This window comes from Halyomorpha halys, unplaced genomic scaffold (genome assembly GCF_000696795.3).
Source record: "Halyomorpha halys isolate HHAL.00 unplaced genomic scaffold, Hhal_1.1 Scaffold913.1, whole genome shotgun sequence".
NCBI lineage: Eukaryota > Metazoa > Arthropoda > Insecta > Hemiptera > Pentatomidae > Halyomorpha > Halyomorpha halys.
This window is the reverse complement of record NW_027115547.1, coordinates 337,108-358,208: the sequence shown is the minus strand read 5'-3', so window position 1 is coordinate 358,208 and position 21,101 is coordinate 337,108. Positions and strand designations below refer to the sequence as shown.

Here is a 21,101-nt window from a genome sequence, read left to right as displayed (position 1 = left end):
TAGTTAATTAATATTGTTAATAGCTATTTTGTTACAGCGCTTTTTAAGAACGTTGTTTTGAATATCTGAATGTGAATGATTGTATTTTTATTTTATAATCCTCGTCGAGGTCAATATTTTTTATTCTCTTTGAGGTTCTAATTATTAAATGTTATCTAGTTATACTTGGCATATCCAGAAAGTGGGAGTACCCAATTCATATATTTAAAAAGGATATTTTAGATATATATGTTACTTATTTTTCCACGTAATTAGCTTACCTTTCTGTTTGATGATTTTTCGTGCGGTTTTTTTGCTTGGTAGGGCGGAAAGTCGCCGTGCTCCTAGATAATCGTTGTTTTTCATTCCTAACAAATCATCTTTTCACTTGGTTCTAGAATGTAAAAGATAATGGAAAATGTGAGAGTATTTTTATTAGTGGTTACTTGCTGATGCCATTAAAACCGCTATCGATAAGACTTGTATTTTTTATAATACTAAGTTTTGTAGTATTTGAGAACCTGTTTCGTATATGCTCATATTTGTTCTCTTTTGTGTAAAGGTTGATATGTCACTCCTTAACCGTAATGGAAATTCTCAGGAGACTAGGGAGTGAGCAGAATAGCAATGGATAGAAATGTATTTCATTTTCATTCAATATTGATTATCAGGACACCTTCACTTGGACAATTAGGCGCTCTATGCCTTATGTTAATAGCATACGTTACTCCCTAGAATTAGACTTTTTTTTTTTAATTCAATATCAAGAATATTTAGTGTGCTCCTGCTTTGGTGTTATCATGGATCGTTCCCTGAACAAAAATAAAAAATATCAAATCAATCGACTTGAATTATCAACAACTTTTGATTGCTAAATAGCACCAAATTTGAAGAATAACCTATGAAAAACCTTCCATTACGATTAACGAAAAATGTATTAAAAAAAAAATTACAATAAAAATACAATTCAATTAATTCATAGAAACACAGAAATATTTCAATAGCTAGACGTGCTAACTCAACTTAACTTTCCTAATCGCTACTGTCATCAGGAGATACTGTTGACAGATGTTAATTTCTTTAAATAAAACCCTTTAAAAAGAAGAAGAAGGTATCAACTCACTCAAATGTCAAATAATGTAAATTGAACAGAATATTGATGTTATATTTAAAGGAAAAGGACCAAAAACAATTATTCTAAAGTTATTTAGTATTTACTTGCAAGGGCTTCAGATATAAGTTAATATGGATACTTTAAAAAAATGTTAATTTTTACTATATGCCTCAGTGGTTTCTACCTCTTTGGAAATTCTACTAAATATGTGATAGATTTATGTATTTTAACTGGGAAAGGTTATATTGTTTACTTTCTCTTGGAAACTTAAATAGTTTCTCTATTGTATTTAAATTAAATTAAAAATATGTTAAGCATGAGTGAAAAAAGAAAGTATTCTCGATTAGAGGACCCTGATGGTCATCAATCCAAAAAGTAAGTAGCTTAGTTTTTATGTGTTTATATTTACTGTGGATTAGTTTTCAGTTTTTATTAACAAATATTGTCTGTTTTAGATTTATACCGGAGACCACTCTAGAAGTTGGTGATCAAGAAGTTAATTTCGACTTTTTTGCAAAAAATATAAAAATAGAAGCAGCTGATACTTATGAAAATGGTATGCAATTACACTAAAACTTTTGTATCAGTTACTGTGTGTAATAACAGTGAAATATCAAAACTGTAATTTTATCTGTCCATCTTACATAATACAGATACAATTATACATTCATTTACAAAGTTACGTTAATACTATGAAATGTGGCAATATATTTTCCTCAGTTGCCTGTATATTTTTTAACAATTTTATTAATAACTTTTTGTAACTAAGCCCCTCTGTTTATATCTTCCCTTTACCCCAACGCAAAAAGTTTAAGAGATAAATGGAGATCTTAGCTTTAGCCTTAGTTATTTCTAAATATCGTTTTTATTAATACTTAATGTATAAGGTAATTCTATAGTGTATCAACTTATCTTTAAAAAAAATTGATAACAGTTAGTGAGAAAAGATCAACTAACATGTAACAACTTTTCTACTGGTGGACTACTTTAAAGGAAGGTAGTTACCTGTTTTCTCTACAACTATGACAGTAAAAAAAATCTGTTATGCTCTTGTCCAGACTTACCTTAGTATAATTTTTTCTGTGAAATTCTAATGTTATTATTATACTTTTTTTAATTTTAGATAGTAGTAATGAACTGGCAGATGGTTTTATATCTGGCCTTCCAGATAGTCCTGACGACCAAAATTTTGATGTTAATTCTGAAACGTGAGTACATTTTCTTAGTTATAAAGAATGGCTTGATTTATTTTTTAAATTTAATAATTATCAGAATTTTTAGTAATTTCCAAATTTAAATGTTATTTACTGATTGCTGGCAAAAGACCTAATATTTAATTGGAATTGGCCCTCCAATGACCAATTCTCTCTTTTCCTCATTATATTTATAATAGTTTACTTTTGTTTTAGTTTTTGGGTTTAATTGTAATAAGTGGTTATAAATGAAACTTAAAAATTTAGCCACAAGCTATTTTTATGAACTTAGCCTAAGCAAAATTTTGAACTACTCACATGAATTAATTTTTTTAAATTATATATAACATTTCAATTACTGGTGTGCAATATTCTCAACTTAATCCCCTCCATTCTTCTGCCTACAGTTGGCTTATTCGTTCACAACAGCCTGAGAATTTAAATCGTATTCAAATTTCTTTCTCCTTATCTAGAGTACATATTTCCTCTATTATATACCTAATTTTCTCTCCCATAAGTTATAGTCTATTGCCCTCCAGAAAACAAATCTGACCCTCCATTTGAATCATCCATTCTTGCCAATATTCCTTTATATAATGACTGAATTATTACATATGACAAATACAAATCTGCTTCTCAAAAGTATTAAAGCTTTAATAATAGATTTTATATTGAAATAATTTATGAAAGTACATTAAACAGGAGCCTACAATACAATTCCAGAAACCTGTAGATAGATTTTATTGTATAGAATGAGTACCCTCAATATAGCCAGACAAATCCTTCTTATCTTGTGCATTTTTTTATTCATTGGGAGCTTAGTGCTTCAAAATAGGATTAATTTTTCACACATTTATTTCATTCAATATACTCCATGGCTCTTAAGAATTACCAGATTCTCACCAAATACTTTTTGTTTAGTTTTAATTATTTATTTATTATATTGAAATTTCTATATCTGTTTTTAAATTTCCCATTGATGACTTATACTGCAATTATTAACCTCTTAAATAATATTCCGATTTTTCTTTATGTTTCAAAAATCTAACTAATTCTATAATTGTGTCGGTTTTTCTTTATTTTGAGGAATAAATAATTTATATATGTTGCAGGAATGATGAAAATATTATTGTGCTTCACATGGATATCCGAGACCCATTATATACCATCCGTGCTCTTCTTGAAGAAGAAATTGGTGGGAAATTTGATGATTTTTCTTTTTCTCTTCAAGATAGTCAACTAGTGAGTTTCTAATTTAAAAACTGTTTACCTCCAAGGCATTAATATTATATTCTCAGATAGTTTTTTTTATGTTGTCCAAAAATCTAAATATATTTTTTGAATAAGTTGCCATAACTTGCATGCTTCTTTTATGGCCTAGAGTAAATTTTTAATTGAATCATTTTCAAAAAAAGTGTATGAAAGATGTCCCACTATTTCAGAAATATAAATCTCTCAACAAAAAAAAAAAAAAAAACCTCTACCATTGCAGCCCATGTAGGACCTTGGTCTAGTATGTGATAAGGAAGTACTGTTTTCAAGGGGACCTATGGCTGATATAAGAGAATCTTAACTGAACTAACTTTTAAAAAATCTGATAAATATCTTTGGTTTGTCTATAATTGTAGTTTAAAAGTTACAGTTATTAAGATGGAAAAGTTTTCATTTTTGTTGTTTACAAATAATAACTCTCAAGAAGAATAAATTTCAGGAATGTCACTCTCACCCTTATTTAATGTCGATTTTTAGAACATCCATATCCCCATAAAAATTTGTTTAACATTTAGAAGTGTCCTCCATTTCCTACATATTTTGAAAGACTCTTATTTACAGTATACTAACAGATTGTTAGTTTTGCTAATATAATAAGTTTTTGTTTCAAAATGGTGTGGAATAGAAGATTTAGACTACCATAGCTCTCATTTATAAAGATACAGCAAAAATATAGTTTTTTGGAATCATTTCACCAAATGTAACAAAAAAAAAATTAATAAAATAAAAAAGTCTGCCAAATACAACAACATTGGTCCGTTACCACCAAAACATTGGTCACTTATGGCTTACATAACTGGTTATTTTCTGTCCATTTGTATTCATGAGACTTTACCTATGAACCTACCGCACATTACTTAAAAGACTGTCCCACCGAAAGTTCTATTTTTGGTCATGTTAGCTTCAATAATTCTATTGGGTCATTTAATATGAAAGTGTGGATAAATATAATAAATAATAAAAACAGACATTTCATATGAAATGACCAGTGATTTTATTGTTTCAGTAATTCTAAGAACTTGAGGCACTTCAAGTTCTTTGACTCGCTTAAGACTAACATCAATTCACTGTTCAGGACACTAACACTCTCTTCAGAATAATTCTATTGAGTCATTTCATCAAATAAAATAAATACATAATAAAACCGAATATTTCGTATCAAATTATTGACAGTTTTATTATTTCAGAAATTCAAAGTAAGATTAGTGGACTTTTGTTGTTTGCTATGTTTATTTTTACAGATTATAATGAGCCGTTATTAATCCTCATTTTTTTAAAAATAATATTACAATCATTCCAATTGAGTACTTATTCTTTAGTATGCCATCAAATTATGGCCGTGGAGACATGTGATTTTCGAATAATTTTTTTTATAAGTTTAAACATGGACACTTGGCAGCCCAAGTAAAAATATTATCACAGCATTAGGGTGAGGTTGTTGTAATGAAAAAACTATTCACTAGTAGTTTGAACAATTTTCGGCTGATGACACTGATTTGGATAACCAACCCAGAGGAAGACCTCCACCAGCAATTGATGACGATGAACTTAGGCTTACTGTGGAAGGAAACCCTTACAACAGAATACAAATTTATCAACTTTTTTTGACACTTAAAGACCATTGGTAATGTAAAAAAAAAAAAAAAAGACTTTTCTTGAAAGGATAATCATGTGTGATGAAAATTGGATTGAATATGTCATGCATATTGTCAGTCAGGTTTATGGTTGTGTATTGACAAAAGACACATGCCAAAACCAAATTGCGTCCATAAAAATTATTGGTTCCTCAAGAAGTCTATCCTGGCTTGATCACTTCACTTCACTGAAATAAAAAATGTATATGCTCAAGAAATATAAATAGTCCAAGAGAAAAACTTTATTAAATTTCAAAGTTGTACTGCCCAACTTCATTGGATTGCTAATAACACAGCAACTTATTTTAGTCTAATCAGACAATATTTTTAATCTTACGATAAATAGGCCTAGACAAGTATACAATAATAATTATAAACAGTTGTAATATAAAGCACTACTTTTCTCCTTTATTTCATCTCTTTGGTTCTTTTATCATTTTTTTTCCCCAACTGTATTATTTCTGAAAATATAGTTCATTTTTGTGGTTTAAAAAAATATGACTAAACATTGAAAGCTATTAAAATTCATGAATATCCCACATAATCAATTACTATGATGGTACTAGAAGGTATTACAATAGCTAGAAGTTTATTTTTCACATTCAGTTTGAGCATAAGAGACTTCAATTAAGACCTGTTGGTACATTTATTTTAAAAATGACCAATTGGTAGCTGCTCATTAGTTCCAAATTGTTGCAAGGCAATCACTATTGCATTTTAATGTTAATGCACTCCCATAATAATTTCTTTTTCTCACCTCAACTAACACTAAATTATGATCGTTGCTAGATATTAGTTCTATCCGATATTACATACTCTAATACATTTCTTAAAATATTTTATCTGATTTTTTTTACGATTGAAACTATTTGTTATAATGGATTCTAAGATATATATTAATTTTTAGTTAAGATGATTATTATCTTTCCTATCAGGAATAATCATTTAAGAATTTGTTCTAGTGCAAAGCCACTTGTCACTGTTGAAATTTCACATGGCTGATTTTTTTTTTTTTTTTTTATACTCTACAGTTGGAAGATCATAAAAATCTTGTAGATCAATGTGTGCAAGGTGAAGGAAGAGTTCAGATTAATGTAGAATTGAAAAATGATGAAAGGGGGAAAAGAATCAATATAGTTGATGTATTGAAACCCACGGAAGAAGAATTAGTTATTGGAGAAGGAGGTATTTATAAATTGATGTAATGAACTATTTCGTAAAAGAACTTAACCTTTTAAATATATCAATATATAAAATAAAATTGTGCACAACTTAAAAACAATTGCCATTTTTCAAGTTTCCTTAGAATTTTCATTAAAAATATTCTTAAACCATTATAAAAAATTATTCTAGATTATATTTTTATTTTTTTAAATTATTCATTCCTAGTTGTATACATAATTTCAAACAATTAACACATAGTTGTTAAACTATTGTCTGTTTGGTTATATTTAATTGTTCTATAGAAAGAGACAATGATGAAGATGAAGATGAGGAAGAAGATGATGACGCTTTAGCTGGTAATGGGAACATGGTCAGATGGAAAGTTGACACCGCTTTTAAGAAGGACCAAGAAAGATTGAATATACCTCAAGGTAATATGTAATTTCCTACCTCAAAGCCATTTTTGTTTCTGTTCTGTACCTAGGAGTATTACATATTAATTTATTTTTGTGCTCTATAACAAAACAATAAACAACAAATAAAACAGACTGGATAATTCAAAACTATTAACATAACATTCATTACTCCATTATATTAAGCTTAAAATAATGAGAATTATTTAAAATAAGTTAAAGCATAATATAAGTACAGATATTAATTGGCTTAAAAAACTATTTACATACTACTATTTATATGCCTCTTACAAAATCAAACTTATTACACATTGTTACAATATACATATAGAGTCTGTCCAATTTAGCTTCAATATCAATGTTCAATATATTTTCGATGTTTTGCAAGTAGCAAGTTACGGATATGGGTGGCTTTAAGTCATAATGTCTATTTTCTGTAAAGGTTGGACAATGTAGAAGGATGTGATAAAAACATTATTGAAATAACTTTTGCAGAATGGACAGAGTTCGTTTGCCTTGAAAGTGATGGTTTTGCTTCTGTGGTGTAGTTTAATGTGCTCTGGGTTTCCTACTCATAGTTGGCTTATGCACCTTATTTTTTTTAAGTTTAGCCTATATGCTAGATATACTTAAAGTTTGAGTAGGTTGAAACTAAAGAGTGATCGGAAAATGGGGTTAATATTTGAGTTCACTGCTCTATTGATATCAGTTGAGAAGCTGTGGTGCAGGATCTTTTCAATAATACTGCCTTTATGTTTCATTATTCTGTTTTCATAACATTATTATTATTATATCATATCAATTTTTTGCACAGTTGGTTCTCTATTATCAGATACACATGGGATTAGGGCTTATTGGATTACTGGATGATAAACAAAAACATGTATTTATAGAAAGATGCTCAATATGAATAGTTTAGACAACGTATAAAACCAAGCATTTTCTACAAAGAATACTCACCACTGCTCAAAACTCTACTCTCACTGCTTTTGTTGGTCAAATCATTCACTGAACTCTTGATTTTTCACACAATTCTGTTTGATGTTCTATATTATGTTATGTCCAACTCCATAAAGTGCAGCCTAAGCATTACTTTTAATCCTTGTTCAGGTTTTCAATAATTATTATTTTATTTAAAATATATGTTTTTCTGTGGCAATTAATAATTTGCATAGAACAGATAATTATAGAACAAGGAAGTACAGAGTAAAACTTTCCGTCTCCCTCGTATACATTGATATGTGGAAATATGAATGTTTTATGTAACGAAAAGCATAGTATCGGACTTCTGTACGTGATAGATTACAGGTACTCTACTTTTAAAATGATTACATTAATTTTTCTTTTAACAGATCCAGAAAAATGGGAAGCTTCTCATGTCAGACATTGGCTGATGTGGGCTGTTCGCCAGTTTAATTTATCTGGTATTCAACTTTCACAGTGGTTGTTAAATGGACAAGATTTAGCCAAAATGACACATGATGAATTTCGGACCAAAGTCCCCAGGGACCCTCAAAATACTTTTTGGACGCATTTTGAACTGTTGCGAAAGTGTAAAATAGTAGGTGAGGACAAGCTTTGAGAATTTAATTTCTTTGACACTTTTCTAATGGAATTTTTATTTGTATTTTTTTTTCCATTTCAATTATTTTTAAACTTTATTAAATTTATATTTAATGTACTTATTTTTATTTATTCATTTTTCGTAGCCATAACTCCCAAGCAAAGCCCTCATATTAAACAAGAAGTTTTAGATGAGGATGAAATTGAAGATGAAGGGGAGCAGTTAAGGAAAGAGGTCCTCCAGAAAAACAAGGCACCAGAAAAGGTCCGAATGGTCAAAGCTGGAAGAAACTATCCTATAATTGGAATTCGTAATGAAATGAATGATGAAGAATACCAGCGTGAGTATATGAGTGATTTGGATATCTCTAATCTTTTCTGAAATTATGCATTTATACTGGAATATTAAAGAAATTTTCCAGTCAGTCAATTCCTACTGTTCTTTAATTTATTATTTCTTTGTTTAACCAATATAGTTTCTAGCGAGTTTGTTTTTCAATCTTCATGAATTTTCTGGATACCACTTAACGTTTTAAGTTTTTGTGTACTATAACAATGGGTACTATGTAGTAAGTTCATTTCCGTGCTGTGCCACATTCAGTTATAATAAATCTGTCTCTACCATATATTTTTAAATAATTCTATCATTTAAGTCTACTGAAATTTCTGAGTATGAGGTAAAAATATTCACAGATCTCAGTCACAGTGAGTATTACTGTAGTTTTTTTTTTTAAAGAATGCCAATACTCTTTAGAAACTGTGCATCTAAGCTTGTAATTTTTTTTTAGTTGTAATTTTATGTCATTAAAGAAATTTAGGAGCTAATTTTGCTGTTTATACCACTTTCGGTTTTAAATAAAAATTCACTCAATCATTTAAGTTTTTATTTTTCCTCACAGTAATGGATGTATATAAATATGTATTAACAGTTATTCATATCTACAAAACTGATAATAAATTTGATATCATTGCTAGATGATTAAAGTTTGTTTCTTTTAGCATCTACCGTTGGAGGTCCTGTTCAACTCTGGCAATTCTTGTTAGAGTTACTCACAGATAAGAACCATAGAAATGCAATTCAATGGCTTGAAAATGAAGGTAATTCAAAAGTATATTATTAATCATTATCATTTTCTTAAATAATAATTGAATTAGACTTGTAGTAGATTTAGTCCGAGAAATAGAGGAAGAAAATAAGGAATACCTTGCAAAAGGCACAAAGATCTTTTGATATTTCTTTTATATCAACCCTAGAATAAAAAAAATAATAAGTTTTTTAATGAAAACGTAGCCAATGGAAGAAGTATTGGCCTCCTTCATTTCATTCAACTTTTTAAATTCCTACTTGTTAGTTTTAAGTAAAAAGAGGAGTGTTGCAAATATTACTTTAATGTGTGTAATTATTCAGTTTTATTTCACTATTTAACATGCTTTTTCAGGCGAATTCAAACTGATTAACCCTGAGTTAGTTGCTCATTTATGGGGATTAAGGAAGAACAAACCTACTATGAATTATGAAAAGTTAAGCCGAGCTCTTCGCTATTATTATGACGGAGATATGATCTCAAAGGTATCAATTTTATTCTGTATTATTTTGTACATTGATTACAAGTAAAAACTAATTGTATATCTGTTCATTTTTTAATTCATCCACTTGGATCATAAATCTCATTTTAAAAATAAATAAATAAATTATATTGTTTTGGTTTTTTATAGGTTCATGGTAAACGATTTGTTTATAAATTTGTTTGTGATCTCAAACAGATGTTAGGGTATAGTGCCTCTGAATTAAATGCTCTTGTTATCGAAGCAGAGCTAAAGGCTAAACATAAGAACAAAGTAAATCAGGTAAAATTTTTATTACATTGAATTTTTTTTTTAATTCATTTCAGACATTAAACTATTACTCAAACTAAATTATAGTTTATGATTCAGTGATACTATAGCTGAAAATGTTTGAATAATAGTGTATGTGATATAAATGAAATTAATAAAACAGATAGCAGTCAAACATGATTTGTCGTGTCCACCACTATTTGAAAATTTTTAAATACATTATTCCAGTCTATGATTCAGTTCTAATTTTTTCATCATTTCAGTGAACTACAAATATATTTTTGACATCCTAATTTGGATAAAATTTTTATTATTTTATTACAGGGAACTGACCCTTATGGACTCTTAGATACATCAGATATTATCACAATTTACCATCCAAGTAAGTCTAGATTATTTTTAATCTTTCCTAACTTTATAAATATCTACATATATAATCATATTTAAATAAATATTTCTTATATTTACCATCCAAGTAAATCTTGATTATCTTTAATGTTTCTCAACAATATAAAATTTATAATCTATAGTACTATACTTTTTCTTTATTTAAACAACCCAAATTACCTCTATTTGGAAAACTCAAAATTTATACTTATGTAATCAGACCGATTTGGACTTGAGATGCTCAAATATATTTTTTATAGATATGCCATAAAAATTAATTTTTTTAAATTAAAGAAACTGCAATAATTTAATTTGAAAGTTCTCAGACTTTACATTACCGTTTCCCATACATCAGTGATAAGAAAGTATATATAAATAAATTACACAATTATAGTCATTATTACTAATGAAATTTTAAATTAAAAAGAAATCCATCTGAAAATAATTTTTATTTTAACAATGACAAAAAATCCTTTAATTATATAAAACATTTACTATCATAAGAAAAATTAATTTAATCTCAAATGAAAAGATATCATTTACTTCTAAAAATAGTTAACTTTGTTTTTTCAGTGGTTCCAGGAATTCATAGTAAAAATGAATATAAATGAAAAGCATTTTTTACCATTAAGAAAAAGTAAAAATAAATGCATAAACTTTATACATGCATATAAAATGAGAAGATACATTACAAATAAAAAAGTCATAATGCTTGACAAAAGACATAGATTCTATTACAAAATGTAAGATTTAGAATTAAAATTAAAACTGTTTTCATATTATTTGAAGATGGCTTCCCATATCTAATAATATAGAATTTTGAATTACTCCAGCACTGACACACATTGATCAAAGTACAAAGAAACACTGATAAACTTCCCTTCTAGATCTAAATTAGTGCGTTCTGTTGTAACAATTGAATGTTCTTTGCACCAATATGGATATAAGTTTATGCTCAAAATAAAATATTAACTCCTTGATTGTTAACAAACTTAGTTCGGTTGTATATATGAATATTTTAATGTTATATGCATTTGTAGTTTGCATATACACAACACTGTATGTACTTGTTTTTATCAAGTTTATTGATCTAAGGCCATGGATGTCTACTATCTGTGATCTTGAGCAATTAAAAATCTTTAAAATCAAATAGTAAATGTATTATTTTAACACAGTAAGATCATAAAATATTCAAATCAAATTCAAAGGGATTCAAACATGTTATTTACTTATAAAGTGCATTCAAATGTAAATGAACTCTTGAAATAATTCAATTTAATCAGGAGATTATCTATGAATTATAACTTAAAATTATAATATTATTCTTAAATCTTTTTTACTCTTATTCTTACAAAATATTCATGAAAATATACTTGTACATTAAATACACCACCACTTTCCTAGAATCTCACAACATTTCTTAGATCTATGGTCCAATGTTATATAACAAATCTTTTTATTCTCAATTTCATGTTTTTTACCAGTGTCTTTAATCAGTGATATTTAAAATAAGTTAAAAAAAAAAAAATATGATAGTTAGAAGAGATTTTGAATGTTGCTCTGACGAACAACATTTTTAACATATTTTTATAAATGACCTTTTCTACTAACTCAAAGGTGTTTTTGAAGTGAATACACAATTAACAATTGGTATTTTTATTCTTAAATAAGCTTTTATTACTAACTTCTTATTATTTTTTAATAAAAATAAATATTTATATTTTTTTTTAGGTGACTAAATTTACAGAATTTTCTTTTTTTTTTTAGGTGACTGAATTTACAGAATTTTCTTCTTTTTTTTTTTAAAGAAAATTGATTTTCTCAGGTCATTTGATATCTTACCTATATTTCTAAGTATTTCAGAAGCTGTGCCTTAGGTGTTAAACTATTAAGAATATGTATCATAATGACTTTTAAAATGTAAATTCTTTTAATTCTCATTCATACAATTTTTTTATTTGTTTTACGTTCAGCCAAAGTCATGGAGTATTTTTAAAGTGTTAGTATTTTTATTAACTGAAGTTCTATAGTTATGTGTTTTGAAATTTATTCTATGATAATAAAGCCATCTGTTTGATTCCTTCGTTCTGAATTATAAATAAAAAATTGGAGGCTTTATAGTTGCGACGAGGATTAACTTTTGAAATTTTTAGATCCTTTCATTAAATTTTGAGTATAATTGTCTAAAATAACATTATTTTAATTGTATTCTCCCTTCTCCCTCTAAATAAACCATTTGTTAGTTTTTAAAATATTGAATATCTTCATTGTTATAAACCCTAGGTTTTTTTATTTTGTGTTTATACTGTTACAAAATATTTAGCTATATAAATTAAAAATTTTAATATATAATGATAATGAAGAATAAAGTATGAATTCTCTCTATTTGACTTCAAAGTTCCTTTGCTTTTTTTTTATTTAATAACTTCTGGAAGACAGTATTTAACCATTGTGACTGATATATAATACTGTGATAATAGAGATATAAATGTATATAGATGTATATTTGCTATTTACATTATTTGTTATACTTTTTAACATTAATTAGTTTTTAGGCTTAGGTTCTTTGTTTCATTTTTAATTGTGTATAATCATATAAATTATGTTTTCATTAATATTACTTCACATATTATGTTTTATATATGTATAAAAATTAATGTGTTTTCTTCTTATAAATAAAGAACAAATAATTTTTGTTAGTATTGAATAAACCCTTATTTTATTTTCACTATTATTTTTTTTATATATTATATTTGTGTCATTGTCTTTGATTTCTCCAATATTCTCTATTACTGCTATTCACAACGGTTTTTCTCAGCTTAAATTGGAATTCCTCCTTCATAAATCTAACCCTACTCTCCTTCTAAGCAAAAATGGCGCTAAGGAGTGGGGATTAAGCCACACCCCTTGAAGGCAAATTTATGTTGAAATTAATAGGGATTTCTCACAGTAATGTAAGAATGCACAGTAAAAAAAACTTACATTTAATCGCAAATATGAAGAGAATAGAAGTAAGAGTAAATATGATTTCCAATAATCATTTTCATATTGCTCAGATACATTTTCATATTTTACATATCCCAAAACATGTTAGAAATCAGAAAAGTTAAAACAAATCAAAGATACATTATCTTAACATTGATAGTATTTTCATTTTCTGCCTCTTAAAAAAACATAGAAAGGGACCCTAAAATGTTGGGAATCATAAAATTTAATATAGATCGATGAGCGATTCAATATAAAATCGATAGCATTTTCATTTTCTCAATCTCCTAAAACATAGAAAGGGACTCTTGCATTTCAGAAATCCATTAAGTTTAAATAAATCGATATGCGAGCACGTGAGCTCATAATCGATAGAATTTTAGTTTTCTGCATCTTTAAAAACATATAAGGGGACTCTAATATATTAGATATAGACATACGCAAAAGGCAGTATACCAACTATTTCTACAAAGCAATATAAGCTCCGAGTGAATCTTGATAATCAGGCTATTAGCAGGACTCATGAAGCAAAATATCTAGGACTCATTCTGGATGATAAGTTAACCTGGGCTAAGCAATGTAAGCATGCTGCAGATAAAGGAGAATCAAGACTGCGACTTATGAAACGAATCACAGCCATAAAATTGGGAGCAACCGCTGGGGTTTTAAGACATGTATATAGGTCATATATAAGACCAGCCCTGGAATATGGCTCTGGGATTATGGTTAAAGCTACCGATTCAGTGCTGGGACGTCTTGATATAGTTTAAAATAAGGCATTGAGGATTATTACCGGTGCGGCTAAATCGACACCGATTATAGCCATGTAACTCCAGGCAGAGATTGAGTCCCTAAAAGATAATCTAATAATGCCCATCAACAAATCCATGACCCCAGCGGAAGAACTAAGGACTGTGGCATTGGCCACTATAGCCGAGGACTACCCTGAGCCATAATGGATCCATATATACACCGACGGGTCAACTACAGAGGCAAATAAAAATGTGGGTGCAGGTGTCCATAGTAGCCTGTTCCAACTGTCAGCACCTGCTGGAGCAAACGCTACCAATTTTTACGGAGAGGTAGCTGCTATTACTTTAGCTTTAGAAAAGATTACTCACGCCTGCACAAAGAAGATAGTTCTGCTGTCGCATTCTAGGGCAGCACTGCTGACAATAACCTCTGGTCGTCCCTCAACTAACGCTAGAATTCTCGCATGCCGGAAATCCATACAATGTAAAAGAGAAATACTTAAAGTATTGGTAATGCAGTGGATTCCAATCCATTGCGGTATACCTGGGAATGAGGAGGCGGATCGACTTGCACGGTTAGGGGCTAGCCAACCACAGCCGCTTCTTCCTATCACCATGGACATGGCGAAAGAAATGGCCCGAAGTGCTATCACTGAAAGAGCAGAGGAAAGGAGTAGAGGAGAATGTGGGGGCAAGAACTGGGCGGCATTGCTAGATCCTAAGAGGCGCCCTACATTGACTTTACCAAGAGCGGTGTCAGTGGCATGCTTCAAGTTGGCTACTGGACATGACTATTTGCGGCACCACCTGAAGAGAATAGGAGTGACTGAATCTTCGGACTGCGTTGGTGAGATGACTGGCGATCACATATTTGCATGTGCGGCAACGGCGGACTTGATTACAGACAGGAGTTGCATCAGCAGAGCTAAACTATACTGGGCTGTTCGAAACAAAATGGCAGAAATGCCTCCTTTGGCGTAGGAAAAAAAAAATATGTTTGATATCAAAAAAGTTAATTTAGATAGACAAACGATTTTAAAATCAATATCATTTTCATTTTGTACATCTCCCAAAACATATAAAGGACCCTAATATATATCCTAATAGGAGAGGAATTTGAAAGGTTAAAATAAATCTATTCACGATCTTAAAATCGATAGCATTTTCGTTTTCTACTCGTTTGAAAATTTGTAATGAGACCCTCATACATTAGAAATCTGAAAAGGCTAAAAATAAGGAAATTAAAAAAAATATTTTAATTGTTATTCGATTATATCTTTATCCGAATATTTTTTTATTTCACTAAATTGTTATTTGATTGAAATAATATTTCAAATATTTGAATATAAAAATATTCGGATAGATTGGTGGTATTTTTTTCAAATAAAAGACTATTCGTGGAAAAAAAAATCACAAATACAAACTTCAAATAAAAATGTCTTCGTCTCTCGTGAATCGAATACTTTTTGCCCAACTCTGCTTCCACTGAAACAATTATAATGTATAAGGTAAATATACTAGTCATATTCTTTCTCTTTGGATTCGATAAGCGACGATAAGGTTGATTCTGTTAATGGCCGTGAGGTTAGTTGTTAGGGATTGTTTATAAATTTACATTTTTAATTTTTGTTTATGTAGAAGACTGTTATAGTTAATACTGTCTAACAGGCGAATTTTGGCCAAGTGCATAGTAATGTTACTTTGGTTATGTCCGAAGAGTGGGAGATATCTTGTTCTGACGACGAGAAATATGAAGTGAAACAAGTTGAAAATGGTAAGTGGGAACCACCTCCTGAATTGATTATCAAGTATTATGAAGAATTAAACAGCGGCCCGAAATATTTTGAATTGAGCTGGAAATGTCCTGGCCGTAGGCCTCCGACTCCTGAAAAAACAGATGAACAAAAGGAAAATGAAAATACAGTGTCAGAAACTAAGAGTGAAGAAAAGGATGAATACTTCGATTTTGAAGTTGATAAAGGACCAGCAAGCTTGAGACCTTCAGGTGAAGTTGGGCCCAGAGGTAGTGCAAAAAAGAAAACCACCAGCTTGGATGCTATTCTTTCTAATATGGCTCGACATCGAAGGATGGACATGATGGAAGAGGATCCTCCTGAAATCTCCCGGATTTAGATGATTTAGTTTGTTTATATCTGATATCATTTTATGAACTTGTGGTAGCATGTTTTATGATACTTGTCAGTTATTTAATTTTTAAAATATTAACATTTATTATGCTGATCATCATGTGTAGATATGTACATATCTTTTGTTATATTTATTTGTAAATTATGCCTATATTTTTATAAGAGAAATAAAAAATTGCTGATATCTTGTCATTAGGCTATCTTCAAGCAGTTTATTTTTTTTATTTGCAGATAATAAAATGTTTAATATTTAACTAGAGAATCTTTGATGTTGTTTCTAATCAAGATATATTGACAATGTTCTCTTTACGTGAAGTTTTTGCCTAAGATTAAAACAAACTAAGAACTTTTATTTTAAAAATTGAGGTTTTATTGTAATTATTATTTACAATCTGCGTGGCATAAAGTTATAATTGAATTGTTGATAATAATTCCAAAATACGTACAACGAAACGTATTAATAGACCTATTAATTTAATTTATTTAACTCTTTGGTTTAATTTTATTAATATTTCTTGTAAAATATCACTTCCCTAATTGTACCTATAATCTCTCAAAATAAAGAGGTGGAAATATTCTTTCAACACCGGTCTGAGTAGCTGGACAACATTGAATAGTAATAAAATTTTAGTGAAAAAAAATTTTTGGTAAATAAATGAAATTAGAATAAACTGATTATATTCTTATGTAGTTACAATAATTGATGCTCTATTTTAACTTTATTGCTTTAGAAATAAGGGATGGATATTAATTTTTTTGCTCTTAATATTATAATTATCTCTCCATCAAATAAGAGCACAGCTAAAACTCTTTACTTAAAAACCTATTTATACTCTGTTTGTATGAATAATAAAGTATAAATAGGTTTCTTTTATACATAAGAGACAAAAATGTTATTTTTACTGAACTCTGCTTTATTTTACAAGTGTTAATTGCTTTTGAGTTAAATGAAGTTCATTATTTTTTTTTTAGCTCTTTTATAAGTAATTTATGGTCTGACTTTTTTTTTTCTAGTTGATGGCTGTGTTTCGTTCTATAAATCATGTTCCACCACGATTAGAGCATATTCGTGTTTAGTGTTTTATGCCATTTTTCACTTTTGATCAAATTCTTGAATGTTGAGGTTTTATTTTGGAAATCATACCATCTTGAACCCTAGATCTAAAGAACATCCTGTAGAACTTATTAATATCATAGGTATAAATGAAAATAAAGATGAAAAAGCCACATTTGAATAGAGAGTATGCCGAGTCGAATTCAGTGAAAGAGGTTGGACATCACAGTACTAGGCCGGAAAAAGATAATTTTATTTTGAATATCAAATTCATCTGACTGACATATTGGAAATAGCAGCAAATTTGTGAAAGAATCTGAAGAAGCATTTGAAACTAGCAGAAGATATTGTTATAAATTTGAATAAATTAACTTATGAACAATTGTGGTTTTAAGTAAACTTTTCTAGCTTCAAGTCTTAAAGATTTAGTTAAGCAATTTTTGGTATAATCTAATTAGCATATCTCATTTTTAATTGCTTATTAATTTTAAGAGTTAAAGTTTGTATCATAGGTTCTTTAACAAAATAATGTACGACAATGGCATATGATGTCCTTGTACCATTAATCCTGTATCAATAAATTATAAATTTATATTGTTTTAATAATTGTTTGGTATTTTAATTATTTTGAAATGATAGTGCGATCAGACAAGACTTCCCATTAGTATATTCAATAATGGCTTTAAAAAAAATAAAAGAGTAAATCATGATCATAGGTACAGTTTCTCCTATGATATTTTATTGTTTATAACATTCATAATTTACAAATTAATTTTTGTTTTCGTAACTTGACAGCATTTAGACATTTTATAAGTTTCCTTTCTTTGTAAGTAGTCCATTTTCCAATGCCAAGTATGTGGAACTGAAAATGTGAAATTTTAAATAGCCCCTTTAAAATGCTTACCAAATGTTTGAATTTTTTTTCTATCTCTCCTACAATAATAATAATTATAATAATCTGCTGACATTTTGAACTTTCAATTCAAATTTTTTATTACTTATTGTATTGAATGCAAAGAATGAACTTGTTTCTTTATTCTTTGATAATATATTTGCATTACCTGTATTTTTAGTCAAAGCTATAACTAATTTTTTTTTATTTTATTACTCAGATAGAAGCATTAATATCGAATATTTCAGGTCATTCCTTAGCAATTTTCTTTATTAGATATTGTATATTATATACCATTTTTTCAACAAATCCTATAAGGAAGATGATAACCACAATATCATTTATAAAAATTACCTAATATATTTGTTCTAATAATGTGAATGCTCAGCATGGTATTTCACGTTTATAAAAAAATAACTTTGATGTTAGGTATTGGGAATGTCCAGAGAAACCAGAAAAAAAAAAATGTGAGCTTTTTATAAAAGCATTATTAAATGATAATCTATACTAGATAACTAATAATCGGCCAACTAATAGTACCAAGTGGTTTATAAAAAATATTGATCATTTGAAAGTAAAGGACATGATTAAAAATTTTGGAAATTACATCCAAAATGTATTTTAAGAGAATATAAATACAAAAACATAGTGGATTCATACAGCAAGACAAAATATACAGTTTGATCATGACCACAATTTTGTTTTGGCTGGCTAACGTTATCTTCCAATATGTTTAATATTTATATAATTATAAAAATTAGACAATCAAAATGAAAACATGGTTTATTAAGTACAAAGTAATAAAAAAAAACATAAACACTTTCATTCCAACCCTATATAACTGTTATTTATCAACATAATCTAAAATGAGGGTATACTCACTTTAATTTATACCACTTTAACCTATTAAAGTAAGTCCCCATAAACCAAAATAGATCCATGGTAGGACAATTACATAATTATTACTAGCTCCTGCAATCAGGTGTAAAATGTAGTGACAAAACAACTGATATTACTAAGTTTTAAATATCTTAACCTATTCAATCATAAAATAGGAACAATGGGATGTCAGTATTGACAAAAATCATGTTATTACTCAATATAAGTTTAAAAAATGTTTCATTTTTTTTAAAATGTAAGTAAAAAAAAAAGTAAATTATTTGGATGATTTTTTAAAAATTAAAGCCAATACTTCGGCCCAGCCATAAGAACCATTTTCAGGACATAACAACAAATAGATCAGAGAAACAATAAATAATAATATCTAATTTTATGTATATAACTGATATATAAACCAGTTTAGGAATATGGTTTGAATAGAATTAAAAGAAATTGGAATATATATAAAAAAAAATCTTTTAATAAGTTTAAATTTGGATACTTTTCTATTGTTGTGTTTCATGTAGCAAGATTTAGAATGAATTTCTAAGACCATTTTAAAAACTTTCCATCAGAAGAACTAGATTCCTAGAATGATCTGGTAATTTGAATTCCTTAGATGTTCAGCGGGTTAAAACTAATCTAAATTACAAGATGACTATAGTAAACAATTTACTGCAGTGTTTTCAGATACTGGAAAAGGATTGCAGCTTCCTTGCCTCCTCATCCCTCTTCCCACCACAGAATCATAACAGCATTTTTGATTCTGCTATCATATTTATGTACTAAATGCTAAGTAAAAAATGATAACTTTTCTTTTTAATGACGAATATAAGGGGAATAAATGAGATATTTTTAACAATAAGATTATATTAAAAATAAAAATGACCACATTAATAGGAAAATAAACATACAGTTAAACATTTATAAATTTTCTAGCTGTGCTAGGTTTAAAGTCTGAATGACAAAATAACAAAACATCAGTCATTAAATTATTAATATTAATTTCTGTATATTTACAAAAATATAATTTATGAATTTACAGCATAAAACTTCTTTTTTTTTTTTACATGAAGGATCAATCATTTTTTCTATTTCACTCATTTACAATCACAATAATTAAGCAGATACATTCTAATGGAACGAGAAAAGCTCACACAATGTGGGACACCCAAGAAGGGAGTTATTTGAAAAATATTCCAACTGTTATGCCACTGATGTGCGATTTATAAAATAGTGTATAAGGTGACAATAATTGGCACAACAAAGGATGTCATCAAGTAACTTTGGCCAGAGATTACTTTTACAAGGCTCCATACACCAACTACAACTAACACTTGAAGAAGATTATTCAAAACTTTTAGTCTGTAACAGAGAAAAATATACACCATCATTATAATCACATTTATATATTTTGTGGTTGGTCTCAAGATTTTATTTTAGTGTTATTACTACCATTTCAATCCAATAATACATTAATAATAACAAATGAAAAATTATCTTTGTTCTGGGATAGATTGTCCCTAAAGATTAGAAAAGAAAGGAGAATATTAAATTACAATATTAATAACACAACTATCAAGAATAATACTTAGTCATCACAGAATAACATTATGTTAAAATTCTCCCAAATAGGTCACTATAATTTCCTCACTGATTTTAACTTTTGTTTGAGAATAAAATGGACAGGACGAACTGCTGTTGAAATATAAGAGCATCAAGAAAGGAGTTGTTGGTATATCTAAGTGAAAGTAGTAGATAGAATCTGATGAAGTTCATACTATACCCAACTTCAGGCAATGTTCCTCCAAATTTAGATCAAATTGGATGAACCCAT

General features: G+C 28.4%; 2 protein-coding genes and 1 long non-coding RNA gene across 5 annotated transcripts in view; 2 read left to right on the top strand and 1 right to left on the bottom strand.

Annotated features, from left to right (window-relative positions):
- The first annotated feature begins 1,308 nt into the window (after positions 1-1,308).
- On the top strand, positions 1,309-13,130 carry Ets97D (DNA-binding protein Ets97D). 2 transcript variants are annotated; one of them, XM_014430782.3, is made up of 13 exons: positions 1,309-1,468; positions 1,549-1,649; positions 2,217-2,301; positions 3,399-3,528; positions 6,224-6,377; positions 6,659-6,787; positions 8,122-8,334; positions 8,479-8,673; positions 9,332-9,430; positions 9,772-9,902; positions 10,049-10,180; positions 10,493-10,550; positions 12,323-13,130. In XM_014430782.3, exons 1-13 carry the CDS (start codon positions 1,401-1,403, stop codon positions 12,328-12,330), a joined length of 1,503 nt encoding a protein of 500 aa, XP_014286268.1. In that variant the 5' UTR covers positions 1,309-1,400; the 3' UTR covers positions 12,331-13,130. The 2 variants fall into 2 exon arrangements, with proteins under 2 accessions (XP_014286268.1, XP_066908670.1); XM_067052569.1 differs by lacking the exon at positions 12,323-13,130 and adding an exon at positions 11,129-11,812.
- Positions 13,131-15,689: 2,559 nt separating this feature from the next.
- On the top strand, positions 15,690-18,096 carry LOC136797073 (uncharacterized). The gene is made up of 2 exons (XR_010844889.1): positions 15,690-15,800; positions 17,454-18,096. It is a non-coding gene; the product is annotated as an uncharacterized lncRNA (long non-coding RNA).
- Positions 18,097-20,246: 2,150 nt separating this feature from the next.
- Positions 20,247-21,101, bottom strand: part of LOC106687091 (putative fatty acyl-CoA reductase CG8306) — a 39,735-nt gene continuing 38,880 nt past the window's right edge. For both annotated transcript variants that reach the window (XM_014430773.2, XM_014430774.3), the window contains exon 9: positions 20,247-20,629. In XM_014430773.2, coding sequence (XP_014286259.1) covers positions 20,491-20,629 — 139 coding nt within the window. In that variant the 3' untranslated portion in view covers positions 20,247-20,490. The remainder of the gene's footprint in view (positions 20,630-21,101) is intronic.